The 24,017-nt window shown below is 43.4% G+C and overlaps 1 protein-coding gene across 1 annotated transcript in view; it reads left to right on the top strand.

Annotated features, from left to right (window-relative positions):
• The window catches only part of parp8 (poly (ADP-ribose) polymerase family, member 8), a 72,577-nt gene that overhangs the window by 34,068 nt on the left and 14,492 nt on the right, over window positions 1-24,017 (top strand). The window contains exons 7-14 of the mRNA XM_063017628.1: window positions 993-1,087; window positions 5,319-5,379; window positions 14,330-14,420; window positions 17,526-17,592; window positions 17,683-17,811; window positions 20,268-20,793; window positions 22,852-22,905; window positions 22,992-23,087. Coding sequence (XP_062873698.1) covers window positions 993-1,087; window positions 5,319-5,379; window positions 14,330-14,420; window positions 17,526-17,592; window positions 17,683-17,811; window positions 20,268-20,793; window positions 22,852-22,905; window positions 22,992-23,087 — 1,119 coding nt within the window. The remainder of the gene's footprint in view (window positions 1-992; window positions 1,088-5,318; window positions 5,380-14,329; window positions 14,421-17,525; window positions 17,593-17,682; window positions 17,812-20,267; window positions 20,794-22,851; window positions 22,906-22,991; window positions 23,088-24,017) is intronic.

The following is a 24,017-nucleotide window of genomic DNA, read 5'->3' as shown; positions in this document are numbered from 1 at the left end:
AAATATACACCAAATAGGTTTCAGCAATCCTTAAGATTAAGGTACTAGAGTAGTAATCATACAGTTGCCTGTTCAAGTCCCTCCACTGCCAAGTAGCCACAGTTGGGCACCTGAGTAAGGCCCGTCAACATCAACTGCTCAAATTGTATTCAGTCATGAGTCTAGGTTACATTGGATAAAAGCGTCTGCTAAATGGCACAAATTGTAACTTAAATGCTTCAAAACCACACCCACCTGTCACATTTCCCAACTGCCCAATGAAGCCCCCAGCCTGTGGACCTTATTGAAGTTAAAGGGCTGTAAACGGATTTAGGCACTGGCATGTGCAGGCGAGAGTGTTCCAAGACAAGGGTGAAAGTTTGCCCAAGCAGGTAGTATCAAAATACAGTTTGAGCAATTGAGGGGCTTTACTCAGGGGCCCAACATTGGCAACTTCTTGGTGGTGGGGCTTGAACTGCCAACCTTCAGATTACTTGTCCAGTACATTAACCGCTGAGCTGCCACTACCGGCTTAACTTGTTACAGTAGGGCTGAACCCGATTGGCTGTGGGTCTTAATGGGGGGAAGTGGGGACCAATACAGGCATCCTTGTTGCAGCTTGGTTAAAAGCATTCCACAGGGAGTCATCACACATCTGCTCCAGGGGGAAGTCAGACAGCGGCATTACATACAGAATGGGGTCTTCCATTAGACCTTCTCTCTCTGTATCTTTGCACCAGTCCCTGTCCTGGTTGCTGATTCCCCAGGAGACACGCAACTGACAGTTACCTGTGCCTCGCTGAGCATTAATTCGCTCCTGGTGGAAGTGTTTCTACTTACCACGGTTTCTTCCTCACAGATTTGCCAGCTCCTCTCCATCCTATTCCTGGATGAAGCTGAATAACTGCTGCCTCCTGATTTTCTATGACTTAGCATCCGTACCCTGACCTAAGTAACTGTGTGTGTGTTTGTGTGTGTGTGTGTGTGTGTGTGTGTGTGTGTGTATCTTGCAGGTGAATTATGATGGAGAGCTTCACAAACACCCTCAGCTGGAGGCTGACCTGGCAGCCGTGAGGGATTTATATGGCCATCATGCAGTATCGCTCAGGTACCTGCTCATTCTCTCACCTTCTCAGGACCAAAACAGCTTGACATTTATGCAGAAACTACCAGTGGGTTTTTACAACCCCAAATCAGAAAAAGTTGGGACAGTATGGAAAATGCAAATAAAATAAAAATGCATTGTTTCTTACATTACTTTTACATTTACTTAAACATCCATTCCTGCATTTCAGGCCTGCAACACATTCCAAAAAAAGTTGGGACAGGGGCAGTTTAGGGCAAGTAATGAGGTGAAAAAACTAAATAATGATGTGATTCCAAACAGGTGATGAGCAAGGATGATCAGAGGATCTCCAGTTTGTCAACAAATGTGTGAGAAAATTATTGAAATATTAAAAACAATGAACCTCAAAGAAAGATTAGATGGGATTTGCATATTTTTCCCTCTACAGTGCATAATATCATCAAACGATTCAAGGAGTTGGGAGGAATTTCATTGTGTAAAGGCCAAGGGCGCAAGCTCAAGCTGAACGCCCGTGATCTTCCACCCCTCAGACGGCACTGCATCAAGAACCACCACTCAACAATAGCTGATATAACCACATGGGTGAGGGATTACTTTGGCAAACCTTTGTCAAGCACTACAATACAGAGTTACATGCACAAATACCACTTAAAACTTTCCTGTGCAAAAAAGAAGCCTTATGTTAACCATGTGCAGAAGCGGCGTCGACTTCTCTGGGCTCGGAGGCATCTAGGATGGACCATCACACAGTGGAAACGTGTATTGTGGTCAGATGAATCAGCATTCCAGGTCTTTTTTGGAAAAATTGGACGCTGTGTGCTCTGGACCAAAGACCAAAATGACCATCCAGACTGTCATCAGGAACAAGTCCAAAAGCCAGGGTCTGTCATGGTATGGGGTGTGTCAGTGGCCTTGGAAAAGGTCATTTACACTTCTGTGATGCAGCATTAATGCAGAAAAGTACATTGAGATCTTAGAGCAACATGTGCTGCCTTCAAGACGTCGTCTTTTCCAGGGTAGACAATGCAAAACCACATGCTGCACACATTACAAAGGCATGGCTGCGGAAGAAGAGGGTGCGGGTACCGGACTGGCCTGCCTGCAGTCCTGATCTGTCCCCAATAGAGAATGTGTGGAGGATTTTGAAATGAAAAATGCGACAATGACGACCCCGTACTGTTACCCATCTTAAGACGTGTTTGCAGGAAGAACGGGACAAAATTAAAGCTGAAACATCAAATCACTTGGTCTCCTCTGGTGAAAAGGAATGGCAACATTACAAAGTGGTAAATGCTTTAATGTCCCAACTTTTTTTTTAATGTGTTGCAGGCCTGAAATGCAGGAATGGGTTTGTAGTTATTGACCTTCTATAAACACTGTTGTGTGTGCAGTCAGTTAAGGTGTGCTGTCTGAGTGCTTTTCAAATCGTATTCAGTAATGTGAAGCTGTCCAGAATAACCAATACATGTTTAAACTTCTTTCACCAGTTGACACGAATGCATGTATGTGGGCAGAGGTCTCGCAGGAGTAAAAAAAAAAAAGTACAGGTCCTGAAAATAAATCCCACACAAACAACTAGCCTAGAGTGCTAAAGTAATGGGCACTGAAATAGGATTTTCTTTGTGATAACTGTTAGTATTGTTTTGTCCTGTGGGACAGTGATGACTTGATGATTTTATTCACTAGCTTAAGACAAACAGAGTAAATCTAGAATCAGATTTCTTTTATTTGATTTTAATTATTAGATTTTTAAAATAAAAATAGCTCCCAATTGTTTGGCCTAACTGTAAATCGATGTTAAAATAGGATGATTAAAATAGGAATCGGCAAAAAAGCATTGAGTCAGTCAATTCAGTTCTGATTCCAATCATGCAACCATGCAATTTAAAAATAATCTGTTCGCCATGCTTAATATACTTTGTGACAAAACTTTGGGGAAGGCCTCAGCAGCCTGCTTAAAGCCCTGACTTCAACAATCTCAAACACCCTTTAGATGAATTGGAACGTTGACCAGAAGCAGCTTTTTTTTTTCTCCCTCTTTTTTTCCTCAATTTTTATCCCCCAGTCTAGTCGTGTCCAATTACCCTGATTGCGTCCTCTATACTGATTCGACCCTTCACCGCTGACTGAGGACGCCTCTCAACTGACATACGCCCCCTCCGGTACGCACAGTCAGTACAGACTGCATTTTTCACCTGCACGAGTCGAGTTCATACACTGACGGGCACTGTGGATAGAGGGTCACACCCCCATTAGCATTATTCCTCAGCCCTGTGATCATGCCACAGTTCTAACAATTTTAAAATCAGACAAAATTAATTCTGTCGTTCTCCACAAAGCTACTAATAACATTACTCAGGGTTATGCAAGTGTGCATTGTTTGCATAATCAAAAATGGCCCATGCAGTAGGTCATCCGGGTAGTTTTTGCGTACTGTTTAATGAATACTATGTATTCGGACATACTACCCACTCTTGCGTACTGCTTTCGCCTACTGTTCAGTATGGAAGTATGCAATTTCGAAGCTTAATACTGTACAAAGATTAGGCAATGAAGGGGTTCAAGGATCTCACGGTTAAACTAAAGCTAGGCTAGAACAAGGAACAAAGATATCAAGGTTATACAATGACTATGCTAGGTTAGGCTAGAACGTGGCTAATGTAGCTTTAAGCTATCCATCATACTTCAACTAAAACTGGATACCCAAGACAATAATTGAAGAACAAGTTGGGGCTCATAGACATGCAGGCAAATCAGGGGGCAGGGGCAGAGACAGAGGGGGCGTGGAGCATAAACAAAAAAACATTAAATCCAACACCAACTAGCGTGTTAATCTTGACAGGTTCCCATGTTAGTGTTCATGACTCATGATGCATTGTGAATGAAGATTAACAATAAAATTAGCCATTTTAACTACCCACGCTAGCTAACAAGCAAAATAATCTGATATCGTATTTTCTCCAATGGTTACAGTGGTTTAAAAAAAAAAAAAGAATCAAACCGTGATGGCTCTAATTATTACCATAGCAAAGCATAACAGCATCTGTCAATGTCAATGTTCTCAACAACCTGAAAAATAAACACTCAAGCTTGACGCATAGAGTAGGAGGGAGTCGTAAACGGCGCCAAGCTGCTGCTGAGAAAATGATTCATTTTCAAAATCTGGTCTTGGAATTTGTCATTTCATTTATCATTCTAGCTTTATGCTAATGCAGCTATTAAAAGACTTGTTGATCGAAGACTCACAGAGCTGAACGTTTAGTTAGTAGTGGCAACCTCGGTGAGGGTTCAGGCGTCCCGTCTGTGTTTTCTGTGTCTGCCTTTGGTGCATAACTGTAATTGTAATTAACTTCAATGCAGCAACAGTCGTTTGCAGTAAATGTACCTTATTATTATTATTATTATAAAATTATTATGAATTTTATGGGACTTAAGATTTGGCGATCTCTGTGGTAGAAATGTGTTACTGCAGGCGAATTTTCACAAATCATGCTGCATGTCCCTCATTTATGCAGATTGATCCGTGTAATTTCCTGCTTGTTATTGTACGTTTATACACCGATCAGGCATAACATTATGACAGTCTCCCTTTTGCTGCTGAAACAGCCCTGACCCGTTGAGGCATGGACTCTACTAGACCCCTGAACGTGTGCTGTGGTATCTGGCACTAAGATGCTTAGGTAGGCGGTACGTGTCAAAGTAACATGCCATGTGTTCCCCAGGTAAACTACGCACACGCACCCGATGTAATTCCTCAGACCAGGCCTTCCATTGCTCCATGGTCCAGTTCCAATGCTCACGTGCCCATTGCTGGCGCTTTCGCCGGTGGACAGGGGTCAGCATGGGCATCCTGACTGGTCTGCGTCTATGCAGCCCCGTACACAACAAGCTGTGATGCACTGTGTATTCTGACACCTTTATCTCAAAACCAGTATTAACGTCTTCAGCAATCTGAGCTACAGTAGCTCGTCTGTTGGATCGGACCACACGGGCCAGCCTTTGCTCCCCACGTGCATCAATGAGCCTTGGCTGCCCATGACCCTGTTGTCGGTTTACCACTGTTCCTTCCTTGGACCACTTTTGATAGATACTGACCACTGCAGACCGGGAACACCCCACAACAGCTGCAGTTTTGGAGATGCTCTGACATTTATGCACTTGTCAGTGGTCATAATGTTATGCCTGGTCGGTGTTTGTCATATACATATAAAATGACAATAAATTACTTTGTAAATCTGTTGGTTTCTTTTAGGGAATATGGTGCAATTGATGATGTAGACATTGACCTTCACATAGATGTCAGTTTTCTAGATGTAAGTATCTTATGTTAGATAAAGGTAACAAATAATTTGCCAGATATGTGTATTTATGCAATATATAAATACTATTTTATATATCTATATCTATATCTCTATATATATATATACTGTATATATATATATATATATATATATATATATATATATATACAGTGTATCACAAAAGTGAGTACACCCCTCACATTTCTGCAGATATTTAAGTATATCTTTTCATGGGACAACACTGACAAAATGACACTTTGACATAATGAAAAGTAGTCTGTGTGCAGCTTATATAACAGTGTAAATTTATTCTTCCCTCAAAATAACTCAATATACAGCCATTAATGTCTAAACCACCGGCAACAAAAGTGAGTACACCCCTAAGAGACTACACCCCTAAATGTCCAAATTGAGCACTGCTTGTCATTTTCCCTCCAAAATGTCATGTGACTCGTTAGTGTTACTAGGTCTCAGGTGTGCATAGGGAGCAGGTGTGTTCAATTTAGTAGTACAGCTCTCACACTCTCTCATACTGGTCACTGAAAGTTCCAACATGGCACCTCATGGCAAAGAACTCTCGGAGGATCTTAAAAGACGAATTGTTGCACTACATGAAGATGGCCAAGGCTACAAGAAGATTGCCAACACCCTGAAACTGAGCTGCAGCACAGTGGCCAAGATCATCCAGCGTTTTAAAAGAGCAGGGTCCACTCAGAACAGACCTCGCGTTGGTCGTCCAAAGAAGCTGAGTGCACGTGCTCAGCGTCACATCCAACTGCTGTCTTTGAAAAATAGGCGCAGGAGTGCTGTCAGCATTGCTGCAGAGATTGAAAAGGTGGGGGGTCAGCCTGTCAGTGCTCAGACCATACGCCGCACACTACATCAAATTGGTCTGCATGGCTGTCACCCCAGAAGGAAGCCTCTTCTGAAGTCTCTACGCAAGAAAGCCCGCAAACAGTTTGCTGAAGACATGTCAACAAAGGACATGGATTACTGGAACCATGTCCTATGGTCTGATGAGACCAAGATTAATTTGTTTGCTTCAGATGGTCTCAAGCATGTGTGGCGGCAATCAGGTGAGGAGTACAAAGATAAGTGTGTCATGCCTACAGTCAAGCATGGTGGTGGGAATGCCATGGTCTGGGGCTGCATGAGTGCAGCAGGTGTTGGGGAGTTACATTTCATTGAGGGACACATGAACTCCAATATGTACTGTGAAATACTGAAGCAGAGCATGATCCCCTCCCTCCAGAAACTGGGTCGCAGGGCAGTGTTCCAGCATGATAATGACCCCAAACACACCTCTAAGACGACCACTGCTTTATTGAAGAGGCTGAGGGTAAAGGTGATGGACTGGCCAAGCATGTCTCCAGACCTAAACCCAATAGAACATCTTTGGGGCATCCTCAAGCGGAAGGTGGAGGAGCGCAAAGTCTCGAATATCCGCCAGCTCCGTGATGTCGTCATGGAGGAGTGGAAAAGCATTCCAGTGGCAACCTGTGAAGCTCTGGTAAACTCCATGCCCAGGAGAGTTAAGGCAGTTCTGGGAAATAATGGTGGCCACACAAAATATTGACACTTCAGGAACTTTCACTAAGGGGTGTACTCACTTTTGTTGCCGGTGGTTTAGACATTAATGGCTGTATATTGAGTTATTTTGAGGGAAGAATAAATTTACACTGTTATATAAGCTGCACACAGACTACTTTTCATTGTGTCAAAGTGTCATTTTGTCAGTGTTGTCCCATGAAAAGATATACTTAAATATCTGCAGAAATGTGAAGGGTGTACTCACTTTTGTGATACACTGTATATAGATATAGATATAGATTTGATATAGATAGATAGATTAGATAGATAGATAGATAGATAGATAGAAATACTATACTATTTATAGATGTAAATACTATACTACATATATAGATATAAATTCTTTGCTATACATATAGATATAAATACTATACTATATATATATATATATATATATATATATATAAATACTATATTATATACATAAAGATATACAGTATATATACAGTGTATCACAAAAGTGAGTACACCCCTCACATTTCTGCAAATATTTCATTATATCTTTTCATGGGACGACACTATAGAAATGAAACTTGGATATAACTTAGAGTAGTCAGTGTACAGCTTGTATAGCAGTGTAGATTTACTGTCTTCTGAAAATAACTCAACACACAGCCATTAATGTCTAAATAGCTGGCAACATAAGTGAGTACACCCCACAGTGAACATGTCCAAATTGTGCCCAAATGTGTCGTTGTCCCTCCCTGGTGTCATGTGTCAAGGTCCCAGGTGTAAATGGGGAGCAGGGCTGTTAAATTTGGTGTTTTGGGTACAATTCTCTCATACTGGCCACTGGATATTCAACATGGCACCTCATGGCAAAGAACTCTCTGAGGATGTGAGAAATAGAATTGTTGCTCTCCACAAAGATGGCCTGGGCTATAAGAAGATTGCTAACACCCTGAAACTGAGCTACAGCATGGTGGCCAAGGTCATACAGCGGTTTTCCAGGACAGGTTCCACTCGGAACAGGCTTCGCCAGGGTCGACCAAAGAGGCTGAGTCCACGTTCGGCGTCATATCCAGAGGTTGGCTTTAAAAAATAGACACATGAGTGCTGCCAGCATTGCTGCAGAGGTTGAAGACGTGGGAGGTCAGCCTGTCAGTGCTCAGACCATACGCCGCACACTGCATCAACTCAGTCTGCATGGTCGTCATCCCAGAAGGAAGCTGATGCACAAGAAAGCCCGCAAACAGTTTGCTGAAGACAAGCAGTCCAAGAACATGGATTACTGGAATGCCCTGTGGTCTGACGAGACCAAGATAAACTTGTTTGGCTCAGATGGTGTCCAGCATGTGTGGCGGCACCCTGGTGAGAAGTACCAAGACAACTGTATCTTGCCTACAGTCAAGCATGGTGGTGGTAGCATCATGGTCTTGGGCTGCATGAGTGTTGCTGGCACTGGGGAGCTGCAGTTCATTGAGGGAAACATGAATTCCAACATGTACTGTGACATTCTGAAACAGAGCATGATCCCCTCCCTTCGAAAACTGGGCCTCATGGCAGTTTTCCAACATGATAACGACCCCAAACACAACCTCCAAGATGACAACTGCCTTGCTGAGGAAGCTGAAGGTAAAGGTGATGGACTAAACCCAATTGAGCACCTGTGGCGCATCCTCAGGTGGAAGGTGGAGGAGTTCAAGGTGTCTAACATCCACCAGCTCCGTGATGTCATCATGGAGGAGTGGAAGAGGATTCCAGTAGCAACCTGTGCAGCTCTGGTGAATTCCATGCCCAGGAGGGTTAAGGCAGTGCTGGATAATAATGGTGGTCACACAAAATATTGACACTTTGGGCACAATTTGGACATGTTCACTGTGGGGTGTACTCACTTATGTTGCCAGCTATTTAGACATTAATGGCTGTGTGTTGAGTTATTTTCAGAAGACAGTAAATCTACACTGCTATACAAGTTGTACACTGACTACTCTTAACTATCCAAGTTTTATTTCTATAGTGTTGTCCCATGAAAAGATATAATGAAATATTTGCAGAAATGTGAGGGGTGTACTCACTTTCGTGATACACTGTATATATATATATATATATGAATACTATGTTATATAGATAAAGATATAAATACTATAATATATAGATATGAATACTATATATACATATGAATACTATACTATATATAGATATAAATACTTTACTATGTATGTAGATGTAAATACTATGCTATATATATAGATGTAAATACTATACTATGTATATAGATATAAATAATATACTATATATATATAAAGATGTAAATGCTATACTATGTATATAGATATAAATACTATACTATGTATGTAGATGTAAATACTATGCTATATATAGATGTAAACACTATACTATGTATATAGATATAAATACTATACTATATATATATATAAAGATGTAAATACTATATATATATATACAGGGGTTGGACAAAATAACTGAAACACCTGGTTTTAGACCACAATAATTTATTAGTATTGTGTAGGGCCTCCTTTTGCGGCCAATACAGCGTCAATTCGTCTTGGAAATGACATATACAAGTCCTGCACAGTGGTCAGAGGGATTTTAAGCCATTCTTCTTGCAGGATAGTGGTCAGGTCACTACGTGATGCTGATGGAGGAAAACGTTTCCTGACTCGCTTCTCCAAAACACCCCAAAGTGGCTCAATAATATTTAGATCTGGTGACTGTGCAGGCCATGGGAGATGTTCAACTTCACTTTCATGTTCATCAAACCAATCTTTCACCAGTCTTGCTGTGTGTATTGGTGCATTGTCATCCTGATACACGGCACCGCCATTGGATGCACATGGTCCTCCAGAATGGTTCGGTAGTCCTTGGCAGTGACGCGCCCATCTAGCACAAGTATTGGGCCAAGGGAATGCCATGATATGGCAGCCCAAACCATCACTGATCCACCCCCATGCTTCACTCTGGGCATGCAACAGTCTGGGTGGTACGCTTCTTTGGGGCTTCTCCACACCGTAACTCTCCCGGATGTGGGGAAAACAGTAAAGGTGGACTCATCAGAGAACAATACATGTTTCACATTGTCCACAGCCCAAGATTTGCGCTCCTTGCACCATTGAAACCGACGTTTGGCATTGGCACGAGTGACCAAAGGTTTGGCTATAGCAGCCCGGCCGTGTATATTGACCCTGTGGAGCTCCCGACGGACAGTTCTGGTGGAAACAGGAGAGTTGAGGTGCACATTTAATTCTGCCGTGATTTGGGCAGCCGTGGTTTTATGTTTTTTGGATACAATCCGGGTTAGCACCCGAACATCCCTTTCAGACAGCTTCCTCTTGCGTCCACAGTTAATCCTGTTGGATGTGGTTTGTCCTTCTTGGTGGTATGCTGACATTACCCTGGATACCGTGGCTCTTGATACATCACAAAGACTTGCTGTCTTGGTCACAGATGCGCCAGCAAGACGTGCACCAACAATTTGTCCTCTTTTGAACTCTGGTATGTCACCCATAATGTTGTGTGCATTGCAATATTTTGAGCAAAACTGTGCTCTTACCCTGCTAATTGAACCTTCACACTCTGCTCTTACTGGTGCAATGCGCAATTAATGAAGATTGGCCACCAGACTGGTCCAATTTAGCCATGAAACCTCCCACACTAAAATGACAGGTGTTTCAGTTATTTTGTCCAACCCCTGTATATATATACAGTGTATCACAAAAGTGAGTACACCCCTTAAATTTCTGCAGATATTTAAGTATATCTTTTCATGGGACAACACTGACAAAATGACACTTTGACACAATGAAAAGTATTCTGTGTGCAGCTTATATAACAGTGTAAATTTATTCTTCCCTCAAAATAACTCAATATACAGCCATTAATGTCTAAACCACCGGCAACAAAAGTGAGTACACCCCTAAGAGACTACACCCCTAAATGTCCAAATTGAGCACTGCTTGTCATTTTCCCTCCAAAATGTCATGTGATTTGTTAGTGTTACTAGGTCTCAGGTGTGCATAGGGAGCAGGTGTGTTCAATTTAGTAGTACAGCTCTCACACTCTCTCATACTGGTCACTGAAAGTTCCAACATGGCACCTCATGGCAAAGAACTCTCTGAGGATCTTAAAAGACGAATTGTTGCGCTACATGAAGATGGCCAAGGCTACAAGAAGATTGCCAACACCCTGAAACTGAGCTGCAGCACAGTGGCCAAGATCATCCAGCGTTTTAAAAGAGCAGGGTCCACTCAGAACAGACCTTGCGTTGGTCGTCCAAAGAAGCTGAGTGCACGTGCTCAGCGTCACATCCAACTGCTGTCTTTGAAAGATAGGTGCAGGAGTGCTGTCAGCATTGCTGCAGAGATTGAAAAGGTGGGGGGTCAGCCTGTCAGTGCTCAGACCATACGCCGCACACTACATCAAATTGGTCTGCATGGCTGTCACCCCAGAAGGAAGCCTCTTCTGAAGTCTCTACACAAGAAAGCCCGCAAACAGTTTGCTGAAGACATGTCAACAAAGGACATGGATTACTGAAACCATGTCCTATGGTCTGATGAGATTGTTTGGTTCAGATGGTCTCAAGCATGTGTGGCGGCAATCAGGTGAGGAGTACAAAGATAAGTGTGTCATGCCTACAGTCAAGCATGGTGGTGGGAATGCCATAATCTGGGGCTGCATGAGTGCAGCAGGTGTTGGGGAGTTACATTTCATTGAGGGACACATGAACTCCAATATGTACTGTGAAATACTGAAGCAGAGCATGATCCCCTCCCTCCGGAAACTGGGTCGCAGGGCAGTGTTCCAGCATGATAATGACCCCAAACACACCTCTAAGACGGCCACTGCTTTATTGAAGAGGCTGAGGGTAAAGGTGATGGACTGGCCAAGCATGTCTCCAGACCTAAACCCAATAGAACATCTTTGGGGCATCCTCAACCGGAAGGTGGAGGAGCGCAAAGTCTCCAATATCCGCCAGCTCCGTGATGTCGTCATGGAGGAGTGGAAAAGCATTCCAGTGGCAACCTGTGAAGCTCTGGTAAACTCCATGCCCAGGAGAGTTAAGGCAGTTCTGGGAAATAATGGTGGCCACACAAAATATTGACACTTCAGGAACTTTCACTACGGGGTGTACTCACTTTTGTTGCCGGTGGTTTAGACATTAATGGCTGTATATTGAGTTATTTTGAGGGAAGAATAAATTTACACTGTTATATAAGCTGCACACAGACTACTTTTCATTGTGTCAAAGTGTCATTTTGTCAGTGTTGTACCATGAAAAGATATACTTAAATATCTGCAGAAATGTGAGGGGTGTACTCACTTTTGTGATACACTGTATATATACTGGTGCTGGTCATAAAATTAGAATATCATGAAAAAGTTGATTTAATTCAGTAATTCCATTCAAAAAGTGAAACTTGTATATTATATTCATTCATTACACACAGACTGATATATTTCAAATGTTTATTTCTTTTAATGTTGATGATTATAACTGACAACTAATGAAAACCCCAAATTCAGTATCTCATAAAATTAGAATATTACTTAAGACCAATACAAAAAAAGGATTTTTAGAAATGTTGGCCAACTGAAAAGTATGAACATGAAAAGTATGAGCATGTACAGCACTCAATACTTAGTTGGGGCTCCTTTTGCCTGGATTACTGCAGCAATGCGGCATGGGATGGAGTCCATCAGTCTGTGGCACTGCTCAGGTGTTATGAGTATCGCTCGACTTGAGCCTCCATCCAGGACTAAAGGAAGACAAGCATCAAGGCTCTTCTTCTCTGTTCTAGCGCCCAAATGGTGGAACGAACTTCCTCTGTCTGTCCGAACATCTGAGTCTCTTGCTGTCTTTAAAAAACGATTAAAAACCCACCTTTTTACTAAACACTTAGGCTGACTTGTACTTATTTACTAACACTTTATTCCAATCTTTTCCATTAAAAAAAAAAAAAAAAAAGGCCACTTTGGTTCTAACAGGTTTTAGCAGATTTGTGTTCTTCGACTGTTGTTTACCTAAACTTGAGAAATGAAATGTTCACTATAGAAGCACTTCTGTAAGTCGCTCTGGATAAGAGCGTCTGCTAAATGCTGAAAATGTAAATGTAAAATGAGAGCCCAGGTTGCTCTGATAGTGGCCTTCAGCTCTTCTGAATTGTTGGGTCTGGCGTATCGCATCTTCCTCTTCACAATACCCCATAGATTTTCTATGGGGTTAAGGTCAGGCGAGTTTGCTGGCCAATTAAGAACAGGGATACCATGGTCCTTAAACCAGGTACTGGTAGCTTTGGCACTGTGTGCAGGTGCCAAGTCCTGTTGGAAAATGAAATCTGCATTTCCATAAAGTTGGTCAGCAGCAGGAAGCATGAAGTGCTCTAAAACTTCCTGGTAGACGGCTGCGTTGACCTTGGACCTCAGAAAACACAGTGGACCAACACCAGCAGATGACATGGCACTCCAAACCATCACTGACTGTGGAAACTTTACACTGGACCTCAAGCAACATGGATTCTGTGCCTCTCCTCTCTTCCTCCAGACTCTGGGACCTTGATTTCCAAAGGTAATGCAAAAGTTACTTTCATCAGAGAACATAACTTTGGACCACTCAGCAGTCCTTTTTGTCTTTAGCCCAGGCGAGACGCTTCTGACGCTGTCTCTTGTTCAAGAGTGGCTTGACACAAGGAATGCGACAGCTGAAACCCATGTCTTGCATACGTCTGTGCGTGGTGGTTCTTGAAGCACTGACTCCAGCTGCAGTCCACTCTTTGTGAATCTCCCCCACATTTTTGAATGGGTTTTGTTTCACAATCCTCTCCAGGGTGCGGTTATCCCTATTGCTTGTACACTTTTTTCTACCACATCTTTTCCTTCCCTTTGCCTCTCTATTAATGTGCTTGGACACAGAGCTCTGTGAACAGCCAGCCTCTCTAGCAATGACCTTTTGTGTCTTGCCCTCCTTGTGCAAGGTGTCAATGGTCGTCTTTTGGACAACTGTCAAGTCAGCAGTCTTCCCCATGATTGTGTAGCCTACAGAACTAGACTGAGAGACCATTTAAAGGCCTTTGCAGGTGTTTTGAGTTAATTAGCTGATTAGAGTGTGGCACCAGGTGTCTTCAATATTGTACCTTGTCACAATATTCAAATTTTCTGAGATACTGAATTTGGGGTTTTCATTAGTTGTCAGTTATAATCATCAACATTAAAAGAAATAAACATTTGAAATATATCACTCTGTGTAATGAATGAATATAATATACAAGTTTCACTTTTTGAATGGAATTACTGAAATAAATCAACTTTTTCATGATATTCTAATTTTATGACCAGCACCAGTATATATATATATATATATATATATATATATATATATACTATATAAGATATATAAACAACTGTTTTTGTACAGGAGGAAATCGCTCTTGCTTGGGACGTGATCAGGACCGAACCTGTTATTGTACGTCTTCACTGCTCCCTAACGCAGTATCTAAACGGACCAGGTCAGAACTTTTACACACGTTTGCTCGTTTGCCTTTATGTGCACTTCTTAGTTATGATGTTACTTCTTTTGTAACATTAGTGTGTAGCAAAGTCTCACAGCTTTTAGCTGATTGGATTAGTCAATGTTTTTTTATATTAGATTATACGTCTTAAAACGTTTCTATAATTTAATTCTTAGCCATTTATTGCTGCATTCATGAAGGGTGGGGGAAGGGTCTGCTATACTAAAACATTCGTTCTATATCAACAACTGATGGGTAAAGTGACGGATCCTAACATTACACAAGCTAGTGAGTGGAATAGGGAGGCACGGTGGCTCGGTGGGTAGCACTGTCGCCTGACAGCAAGAAGGTCCTGGGTTCTTCTGGGTTTCCTCCCACAGTCCAAAGACATTCAGTTTTATTTGACTGCAAGACTTTATTAAGACACATAATACTAAAAACCCTCTAATACTAAAAGCCCACTACAGCTTAGATCCAAGGTTTGAATTTCAGTAGTGCTGTTGATTGGTTGGGCATCTACGCAGACATGATTGGCTATGTCTGAGTGGGGAGGATGGCTGAACAGCCCAGCCATTGGGAGGCACACTTGTCACTTGTCAAAGCCAAGATAAAATATTGGGGGACAATATACACTGATCAGCCATAACACTAAAACCACCTCCTTGTTTCTACACCCACTGTCTATTTTATCAACTCCACTTACCATATACAGTGTATCACAAAAGTGAGTACACCCCTCACATTTCTGCAAATATTTCATTATATCTTTTCATGGGACAACACTATAGACATGAAACTTGGATATAACTTAGAGTAGTCAGTGTACAGCTTGTATAGCAGTGTAGATTTACTGTCTTCTGAAAATAACTCAACACACAGCCATTAATGTCTAAATAGCTGGCAACATAAGTGAGTACACCCCACAGTGAACATGTCCAAATTGTGCCCAAATGTGTCGTTGTCCCTCCCTGGTGTCATGTGTCAAGGTCCCAGGTGTAAATGGGGAGCAGGGCTGTTAAATTTGGTGTTTTGGGTACAATTCTCTCATACTGGCCACTGGATATTCAACATGGCACCTCATGGCAAAGAACTCTCTGAGGATGTGAGAAATAGAATTGTTGCTCTCCACAAAGATGGCCTGGGCTATAAGAAGATTGCTAACACCCTGAAACTGAGCTACAGCATGGTGGCCAAGGTCATACAGCGGTTTTCCAGGACAGGTTCCACTCGGAACAGGCTTCGCCAGGGTCGACCAAAGAAGTTGAGTCCACGTGTTCGGCGTCATATCCAGAGGTTGGCTTTAAAAAATATACACATGAGTGCTGCCAGCATTGCTGCAGAGGTTGAAGACGTGGGAGGTCAGCCTGTCAGTGCTCAGACCATACACCGCACACTGCATCAACTCGGTCTGCATGGTCGTCATCCCAGAAGGAAGCTGACGCACAAGAAAGCCCGCAAACAGTTTGCTGAAGACAAGCAGTCCAAGAACATGGATTACTGGAATGCCCTGTGGTCTGACGAGACCAAGATAAACTTGTTTGGCTCAGATGGTGTCCAGCATGTGTGGCGGCGCCCTGGTGAGAAGTACCAAGACAACTGTATCTTGCCTACAGTCAAGCATGGTGGTGGTAGCATCATGGTCTTGGGCTGCATGAGTGTTGCTGGCACTGGGGAGCTGCAGTTCATTGAGGGAAACATGAATTCCAACATGTACTGTGACATTCTGAAACAGAGCATGATCCCCTCCCTTCGAAAACTGGGCCTCATGGCAGTTTTCCAACAGGATAACGACCCCAAACACAACCTCCAAGATGACAACTGCCTTGCTGAGGAAGCTGAAGGTAAAGGTGATGGACTAAACCCAATTGAGCACCTGTGGCGCATCCTCAAGTGGAAGGTGGAGGAGTTCAAGGTGTCTAACATCCACCAGCTCCGTGATGTCATCATGGAGGAGTGGAAGAGGATTCCAGTAGCAACCTGTGCAGCTCTGGTGAATTCCATGCCCAGGAGGGTTAAGGCAGTGCTGGATAATAATGGTGGTCACACAAAATATTGACACTTTGGGCACAATTTGGACATGTTCACTGTGGGGTGTACTCACTTATGTTGCCAGCTATTTAGACATTAATGGCTGTGTGTTGAGTTATTTTCAGAAGACAGTAAATCTACACTGCTATACAAGCTGTACACTGACTACTCTAAGTTATATCCAAGTTTCATTTCTATAGTGTTGTCCCATGAAAAGATATAATGAAATATTTGCAGAAATGTGAGTGGTGTACTCACTTTTGTGATACACTGTAGAAGCACTTTGTAGTTCTACAATTACTGACTGTAGTCCATGTGTTTCTTTGCATTATTTGTTAGCCCCCTTTCATGCTGTTCCTCAATTGTCAGGACCCTCACAGGACCACCACAGAGTAGTTATTATTTGGGTGGTTGATCATTCTCAGCACTGCGGTGACACTGACATGGTGGTGGTGTGTTTTTGTGTGTTGTGCTGGTATGAGTGGATCAGACACAGCAGCGCTGCTGGAGTTTTTAAATACCGTGTCCACGGGGCGCTGTTGGCTGGATACTTTTGGTTGATGGACTATTTTCAGTCCAACAGTGACAGTGAGGTGTTTAAAAACTCCATCAGCGCTGCTGTGTCTTATCCACTCATACCAGCACAACACACACTAACACACCACCAGTGTGTGTCACTGCAGTCAGTGTCACTGCAGTGCTGAGAATGACCCACCACCTAAATAATACCTGCTCTGTAGTGGTCTTGTGGGGGTCCTGACCATTGAAGAACAGGGTGAAAGCAAGTTAAAAAAGTATGTAGAGAAACAGATGGTCTACTGTCAATAACTGTCAGAACTACGAAGTGCAACAAAGTGCTTCTATATGGTAAGTGGAGCTGATTAAATGGACAGTGAGTGTAGAAACAAGGAGGTTGATCAGTGTATATTGTGATTACGGCCTTAATTTATTGAATAGCAACTGAACATGTCAGTGAGGCCAGTGGTAGCTCAGTGGTCATTGGGTTACTGGTTCAAGCTCTTACTATATGCTGGTAGTAATTGTCTCACTCCTCCATTCGTGTTTTTATTTCAGTTCCCACCGTTGATGTATTCCAGATGTCTACAAAAGACAGGTTCGGCCTAGGACACCAGTTAAAAAAGTAAGATTTCTGTTCTTTACAGATCTTCCATGAACAGATCCTCTTATTAAATCCTGGAACTAATTCTAAATCTGGCTTCTGTTTTATCAGGATAATGCAGACCTTTGTCACACAGGAATGGAAGCATCATACTAAAGACAAACTTAACTGTCCACATAGCAAAAAGCAGCCAGATAAGAAGGTCAAGTCTCCTCTGCACATCTTCTCAACTCTTCGCAGGTATGAGCAGTTTTGCATGGGGCGATTGGGTCTATTGGGCTAGGCCAGGGGTGCCCAGTCGATACAGTGCATAACATTAAAACCACCTGCTTGTTTCTACACTCACTGTCCATTTTATCACTTACCATATAGAAGCACTTTGTAGTTCTACAATTACTGACTGTAGTCCATCTGTTTCTCTACATACTTTTTTAGCCTGTATCACCCTGTTCTTCAATGGTCAGGACTCTCACAGGACCACTACAGAGCAGGTACTATTTGGGTGATGGATTATTCTCAGCAATGCAGTGACACTGACATGGTGGTGGTGTGTTAGTGTGTGTTGTGCTGGTATGAGTGGATCAGATACAGCAGTGCTGCTGGAGTTTTTAAATACAGTGTCCACTCATTTTACTGGACACTCCTACCTAGTTGGTCCACCTTGAAGATGTAAAGTCAGAGACAATCGCTCATCTATTGCTGCTGTTTGAGTTGGTCACCTTTGAGACCTTTATCAGTGGTCACAGGACGCTGGTTGGTGGACTATTCTCAGTCCAGCAGTGACAGTGAGGTGTTTAAAAACTCCATCTGCATTACTGTGTCTGATCCACTCAAACCAGCACAACACACACTAACACACCACCACCATGTCAGTGTCACTGCAGTGCTGAGAATGATCCACCACCTAAATAATACCTGCTCTGTGGTGGTCCTGGGAGAGTCCTGACCATTGGAGAACAGCATGAAAGGGGGCTAACAAAGCATGCAGAGAAACAGATGGACTACAGTCAGTAATTGTAGAAATACAAAGTGCTTCTATGTGGTAAGTGGAGCTGATAAAATGGACAGTGAGTGTAGAAACAGGGAGGTGGTTTTAATGTTATGGCTGATCGGTGTATATTCACATTGACAGCATTTTTTGGATCAACCCACTTCTGTGAATTAACCTTTTCCCACATAAAAATAATTAAGTTTAAATATCTGATGACCTGTCGACTGAAAATAGTAGATCTCAAGCCACGTAAGTATGGGCCATCACTGATGGATTGTAGAGCACCTAGAGTTTGATTCTTGGCTGTGCTATCGATTGGCTACTTTTGGGCACAGGGATGTGGTTGGTGGGTGAACTGGTTCTGTACTGGATGGTTGAGGCGTCTGCATGAAGGATGGTTGAGTCACTGATAGTAGTGTGTGACTCTCCATAAGCAATACAGCTCTATGTAACCCTGCCTTTGCCTGGTGAAAAGAAGCGGTTGACGACTTGAATAAAACGGCTTTATTTGTCGTATATACAGATACATGTGTACAGTACGATTAAATTGTATTTCCTCATATCCCAGCTTGTTTGGAAGCTCGGGTCAGAGCACAGGGTCAGCCACTGTGCAGCGCTCCTGGAGCTGAGGAAGTTAAGGGCCTTGCTCAAAGCCCCCCAAAATTTAGATGCATTATCTTTATATTTGATACATTAAAAAATAAAAAGATACGGGCGCCTAGGTGGTGCAATGGGAAATTCCACTAGCACACCAGCACTGGGATTCTGAACTCTCTGTTTCCCAGGGCGCCTGTACAGAAAGTGGCTCTTCATAATGACAAGATGACATTCGTAACCCATTAGCGTTAGCAAGTAAAATGTTTGGCTACCCTTTGTTGGGTAGCACTGTCGCCTCACAGCAAGAAGGTCCTGGGTTTGATTCCCAAGTGAAGCGGTCTGAGTCTCTTCTGTGTGGAGTTTGCCTGTTCTCCGGTTTCTTCACAGTCCAAAGACATGCAGTCAGGTTATTTGGAGATACTAAAACCCCCCTAGGTATTGTTGTGGGAATTCAAAATAACCCTTAAAGATTGACACAGACAACCGGGATAGTGATAAAAGCAAATAATCAATTTATTACTCAGCTGAGGGCCAACCTCAATGCAAACCGCTCACACAGCTTTACAGAGAGAGAGGACGACTCCTGTCTGCCCTATCACAGTATTTATACCCCACTTTACTGCCCCTTCAGGCTAACTCTTCTCAGCGACCCAACTCAAGGTCAACTTTCCACATCAAACTTGCTTATCATCCAAGTCAGTTTGTTAGAAACATGGCGTACCTCCACAAGAATGCACCCGTATCAAAACTGCGCGTGCACCCCCGCACACACCATCCTGACACCCATGCATTCCCACGGAAGCAAGAAGCCCATGCCAAGGTCAACATATCTCTGCCCCTAAGTAACCTTCCAAAAGTCTCTTCTACCTCTGCTAATTGAACTAAGAAAGCAGAAACGTATAAGTTTGATGCAAATAACTAATAAAATATAAAATTTCCATTCACAGTATATGAGTGTGTTTGAATGTGTGCCCTGTGAAGGACTGGCAACCTGTCTGGGCAACCTGGCAACCTGTTTTTGTTGTAAAACAGGTCCCAGGCAGGAGAAAGTTAGTTCCCTTGATATCCGTTTTCTAATTATTTTTCCACTATTGTTGTGCCAATCAAGGTCCCCCAGCTACCCCCCACCCGGCTGCACGAAGAACAAAAAAAAGCTCAAGCCCGAGCAGGATGGCGTGTCCAAGTCACACCGGCTCTTGCGCCGCACGTGTTCGAGCGCCGTGAAGCCGGAGGTGGACGGTTGTGTCAGCAAGCCACGCAAGCTTCTGGGCCCCTCGCTGTCGGAACAGCTGCAGGGCCTCAAACCGCCGCAGCCGCTCGTATCCAGGCCCGACGAGCGTCAGGTATCACGGCCTCACCGGCTCCTACCCCGATCCGGCTCCGGGGAGCCCCGCTGTGATCGGAGCGCGGGGGTGGACGGTACGTGCGTGCTGAAGCCCCACCGGCTCCTGAACCGCACGGACGAGCTAGACGGCCTCAAGCACCATCAACGGCTTCTCGGCAGGTCCAGCTCCAGCAGTGCCAAGATGACCAAAGGCGAGACGCTTAAAGAGCCTCCCGGGGAGAGTCGAAGGCTCTCGCTTACCTCAGGGCTCATAGGCATCCTGGCCCCAGCACTCTCACAAACGCCTCCGGTAAGCTCAGTTTTCTAAACGTATCAGCTGACCTTTTACTTATATGTTAACGTTACCTACTTATATACTCCTTTCCATCTGTAAAGCATTCAGTTGGGCAGTTGTAGCCTAGCAGCTAAGGTACTGGACTAGTAATAAGAAGGTTGCTGGTTTAAGTCCAACCACTGCCAGGTTGCCACTGTTGGGTCCTTGAGGCTTTTAACCCTCAATTAAAGCGTAATGCTGAAAATGTAAACAAGATGAGCCATTCGTAACCTGCTAGCGAACCACCTACCTTTAAAATAATTGGCTATGCCGCTCAGATGGCGTTAAGATACACTAGCACACCAGAGCTGGGATTTCCAATACATTGTATCGAATCTCAGCTCTGCCATCTGGCTGTTGTTCAGAGGGTGGGACAAGCCAGACCAGGTTCCTCATAACTGGTGCAATTACGACCTCTGCTGGCTGATTGATGGCGCCTGTGCAGAGTCGGGGAATAATGCTGATCAGGGTGTGTCTCTCCATACACAAAGCTGATCCACATATAAACGCGCCTCGTGCAGGTGAAAAGATGCAGTTGGTACTGCACACGTGTCCGAGGGGGCGTGTGTCAGTAGCGAAGCTGCTGCTATTTGGCTGCGTTGAAATAATACACTTTTGGGGCGCTCAGGTGGTGCAGCAATAAAGTACACTAACCCACTACTATTTAAGTCTAGGTTTGAATCTCAGCGGTGCTATCGCTCAGTCAGGCGTCTACACAGACATGATTGGCTATGTCTGGGGGGGAGGTGGAGGGCACTTTTCATTGCACTTTCAGTGCCGGTCCCAAGCCCAGATAAAACTGTGCCAAATCAAGTCTTTTGGATGCTCCAGGCTGATAGTGGGCAGTGATGGCATAGTTACCTTGAAAAAGTAATCTGATTACTGATTACTGATTACTCCTTTAAAAAGTAACTTAGTTACTTTATGGATTACTTGATTTTAAAAGTAACTAAGTTAGATTACAAGTTACTTTATTAGTTATATAATGCGGAATATTTCAAAGATATTCCTTTGCAATACTTTATCATTTGGCTGCCAACTTGTGTGTACTGATGAGACTCAATTGAATTCCAGAACATGCTAGTGTGAATGCATGGAAAACAAATTTTAATTTTCTTTCAAGAATATGATACAGACTGACCAACACTATTACGCTAAATCAGCATTGAAAATTGACTTTACTTTTAATAGCCTTCTACAATGCTGGAGCTTCTTAAAACGGAAGATTTTCTTTTAAATAGAAGTGTTATTTACCTGCTATTAAATTGTTTTCCAACAAAATCCGCCCAATTTGGCGGATAATCGCCCAATCTGGCAACACTGGAATGCGCAGAGCCAGCTGGCGCTTTTACTCGTAGCGCGCCACGAATACTACTAAATAGTACTACTTCTGTAATTGTGTCGGTGGTTGACATTTATGTTGAGTGTATTACTGCACTGTTTTGGGTCTGAGGTGCGCTGCTCCTGCGTGCAGAAATGCTTCCGCAAAAAAATTGCCGGCAAAGCGGTGGTGGGGGGGCCAGAGGGGTGGCCGAAGATTACTTTATGGTGGCCATGGCAACCACTGGCCACCCCCTGGCTCCGCCCCTGCGTTACTAAGTAACGCGTTACAGACCATCAGTGATAGTGGGTTAGCGTACTTTACCACTGCGCCTTCCAAGCGCCCTTCGCTGACCAGAATACGGACCTAAATAAAGTTAATATACTGGAGCATGAGGCAAAATATCCAAACCTTTGTTATTATATATTTAGGGTGATAGGGTATTGCAATGGTAAAGCACGCCATAGAGATTCAACATAACTGTGGCAATTGCAATCTCTGAAGGCTGATTGATGCCGCCAGCACGGAGACAGGGGATAATGGAGATCAGTGCCTGACTCTCTAATCAGCTACTGAACAAAAACAGCTAAAGGTCATGTCATGATTAGGGACAGTGATAGCCTAGTGAGTAGAGCTGTGGGTTTGAATCCTGACTCTGTGTTGCGATAGTATCTTATTATCTAATTATGTTGTTTTTGTTCCATTTTTACTAGCCAAACAATGGAGCCAAGTCGATACCAGCCAGAGACCACGGCTTTCTCGTCCAGGTGAACAGCCACCATACACATTTCAACAGAACGATCTAACATTAATAATAATCAGATTTATAATAATCAGCACTTTATAATTGCAGACGATGGAGTACGCAGAGCAGAGGATCCTGGTTCTGAACGAGTTCTGTGTGGTCTGCGACGAACCCCACGTGTTCCAAAATGGACCAATGCTCAGAGTACGTGTATATCAAAATGCTACACATCCAAATGTTCACTAATCAGTCTAATCATGTGACAACGGGTCTGTCTGAAAACTTAGTGAGCTGCCTTGCTGCCTACTGCCTACCTGGGTAGCTGCCTAAGTAGAGAGGATTCTAATAAGACATCGATCTTATAAGGCAGATTATTTAGACACACTACTTTACGGTGATTGCGGCGATTACATCACCACAATTTTTGCTTACTAAGCAGTTAGCCTTAGGTGATTCAAACCAATGGGCTGAGGCGGCACTAGAGATTTATACATGTATCTTCCTTTTACCTTTGGCTCTTGGCGCTTTTTCACAGTGCTCTTGGTGTGATTTTTGCACGACAGTTTTGAACGGCCTTCCTAGGGGAGAGTGACAGCAGTACTAACTTTCTTACCTTTGCAGACGTTTAGCTTTTCTTTAGCTTAGCATCTCTTTCTAGATGTTTTCATCGTGATTTTTTGATTGGTTTACAGTTTACAGATCTTTTTTTGTAAACAAAAAGGGACACCTCCAGTTTCATTTCAGGCGCTCAGGTGACGCAGGGGTAAAATACGCTAGCCTACCAGTGCTGAGATATCGGCTCTGCTATCAGCTGGCTGGGCGCTTACACAGCCACGATTGGCTCTGTGTCTGTTGTCTGTAAGGGGCGGGACAACAGCTGAACAGGGTTTTCTCAAAACATCTGCGATTGCGGCCTCTGCTGGCTGGTCAATGGCGCCTACACTATGAGACGGGGAATAATGGAGATCAGTGCGTAACTCTCCATGCAGGACAGATCTCAATAGGAACCGACTGCAAAGATGCAGTCTGTACTGCACTCGTACCTCATTGGTCATTTGTGGAGGGCTGCAACATTAGAGAACCATCGGGTAATTGGATATGTCAAGTCAAGTCAAGTCTCAGTGGCCTAGCGTA

Source organism: Trichomycterus rosablanca, chromosome 21 (assembly GCF_030014385.1).
Source record: "Trichomycterus rosablanca isolate fTriRos1 chromosome 21, fTriRos1.hap1, whole genome shotgun sequence".
Taxonomy (NCBI): domain Eukaryota; kingdom Metazoa; phylum Chordata; class Actinopteri; order Siluriformes; family Trichomycteridae; genus Trichomycterus; species Trichomycterus rosablanca.
The sequence above is the reverse complement of the archived record's forward strand: the minus strand, read 5'-3'. Positions and strand labels throughout refer to the sequence as shown.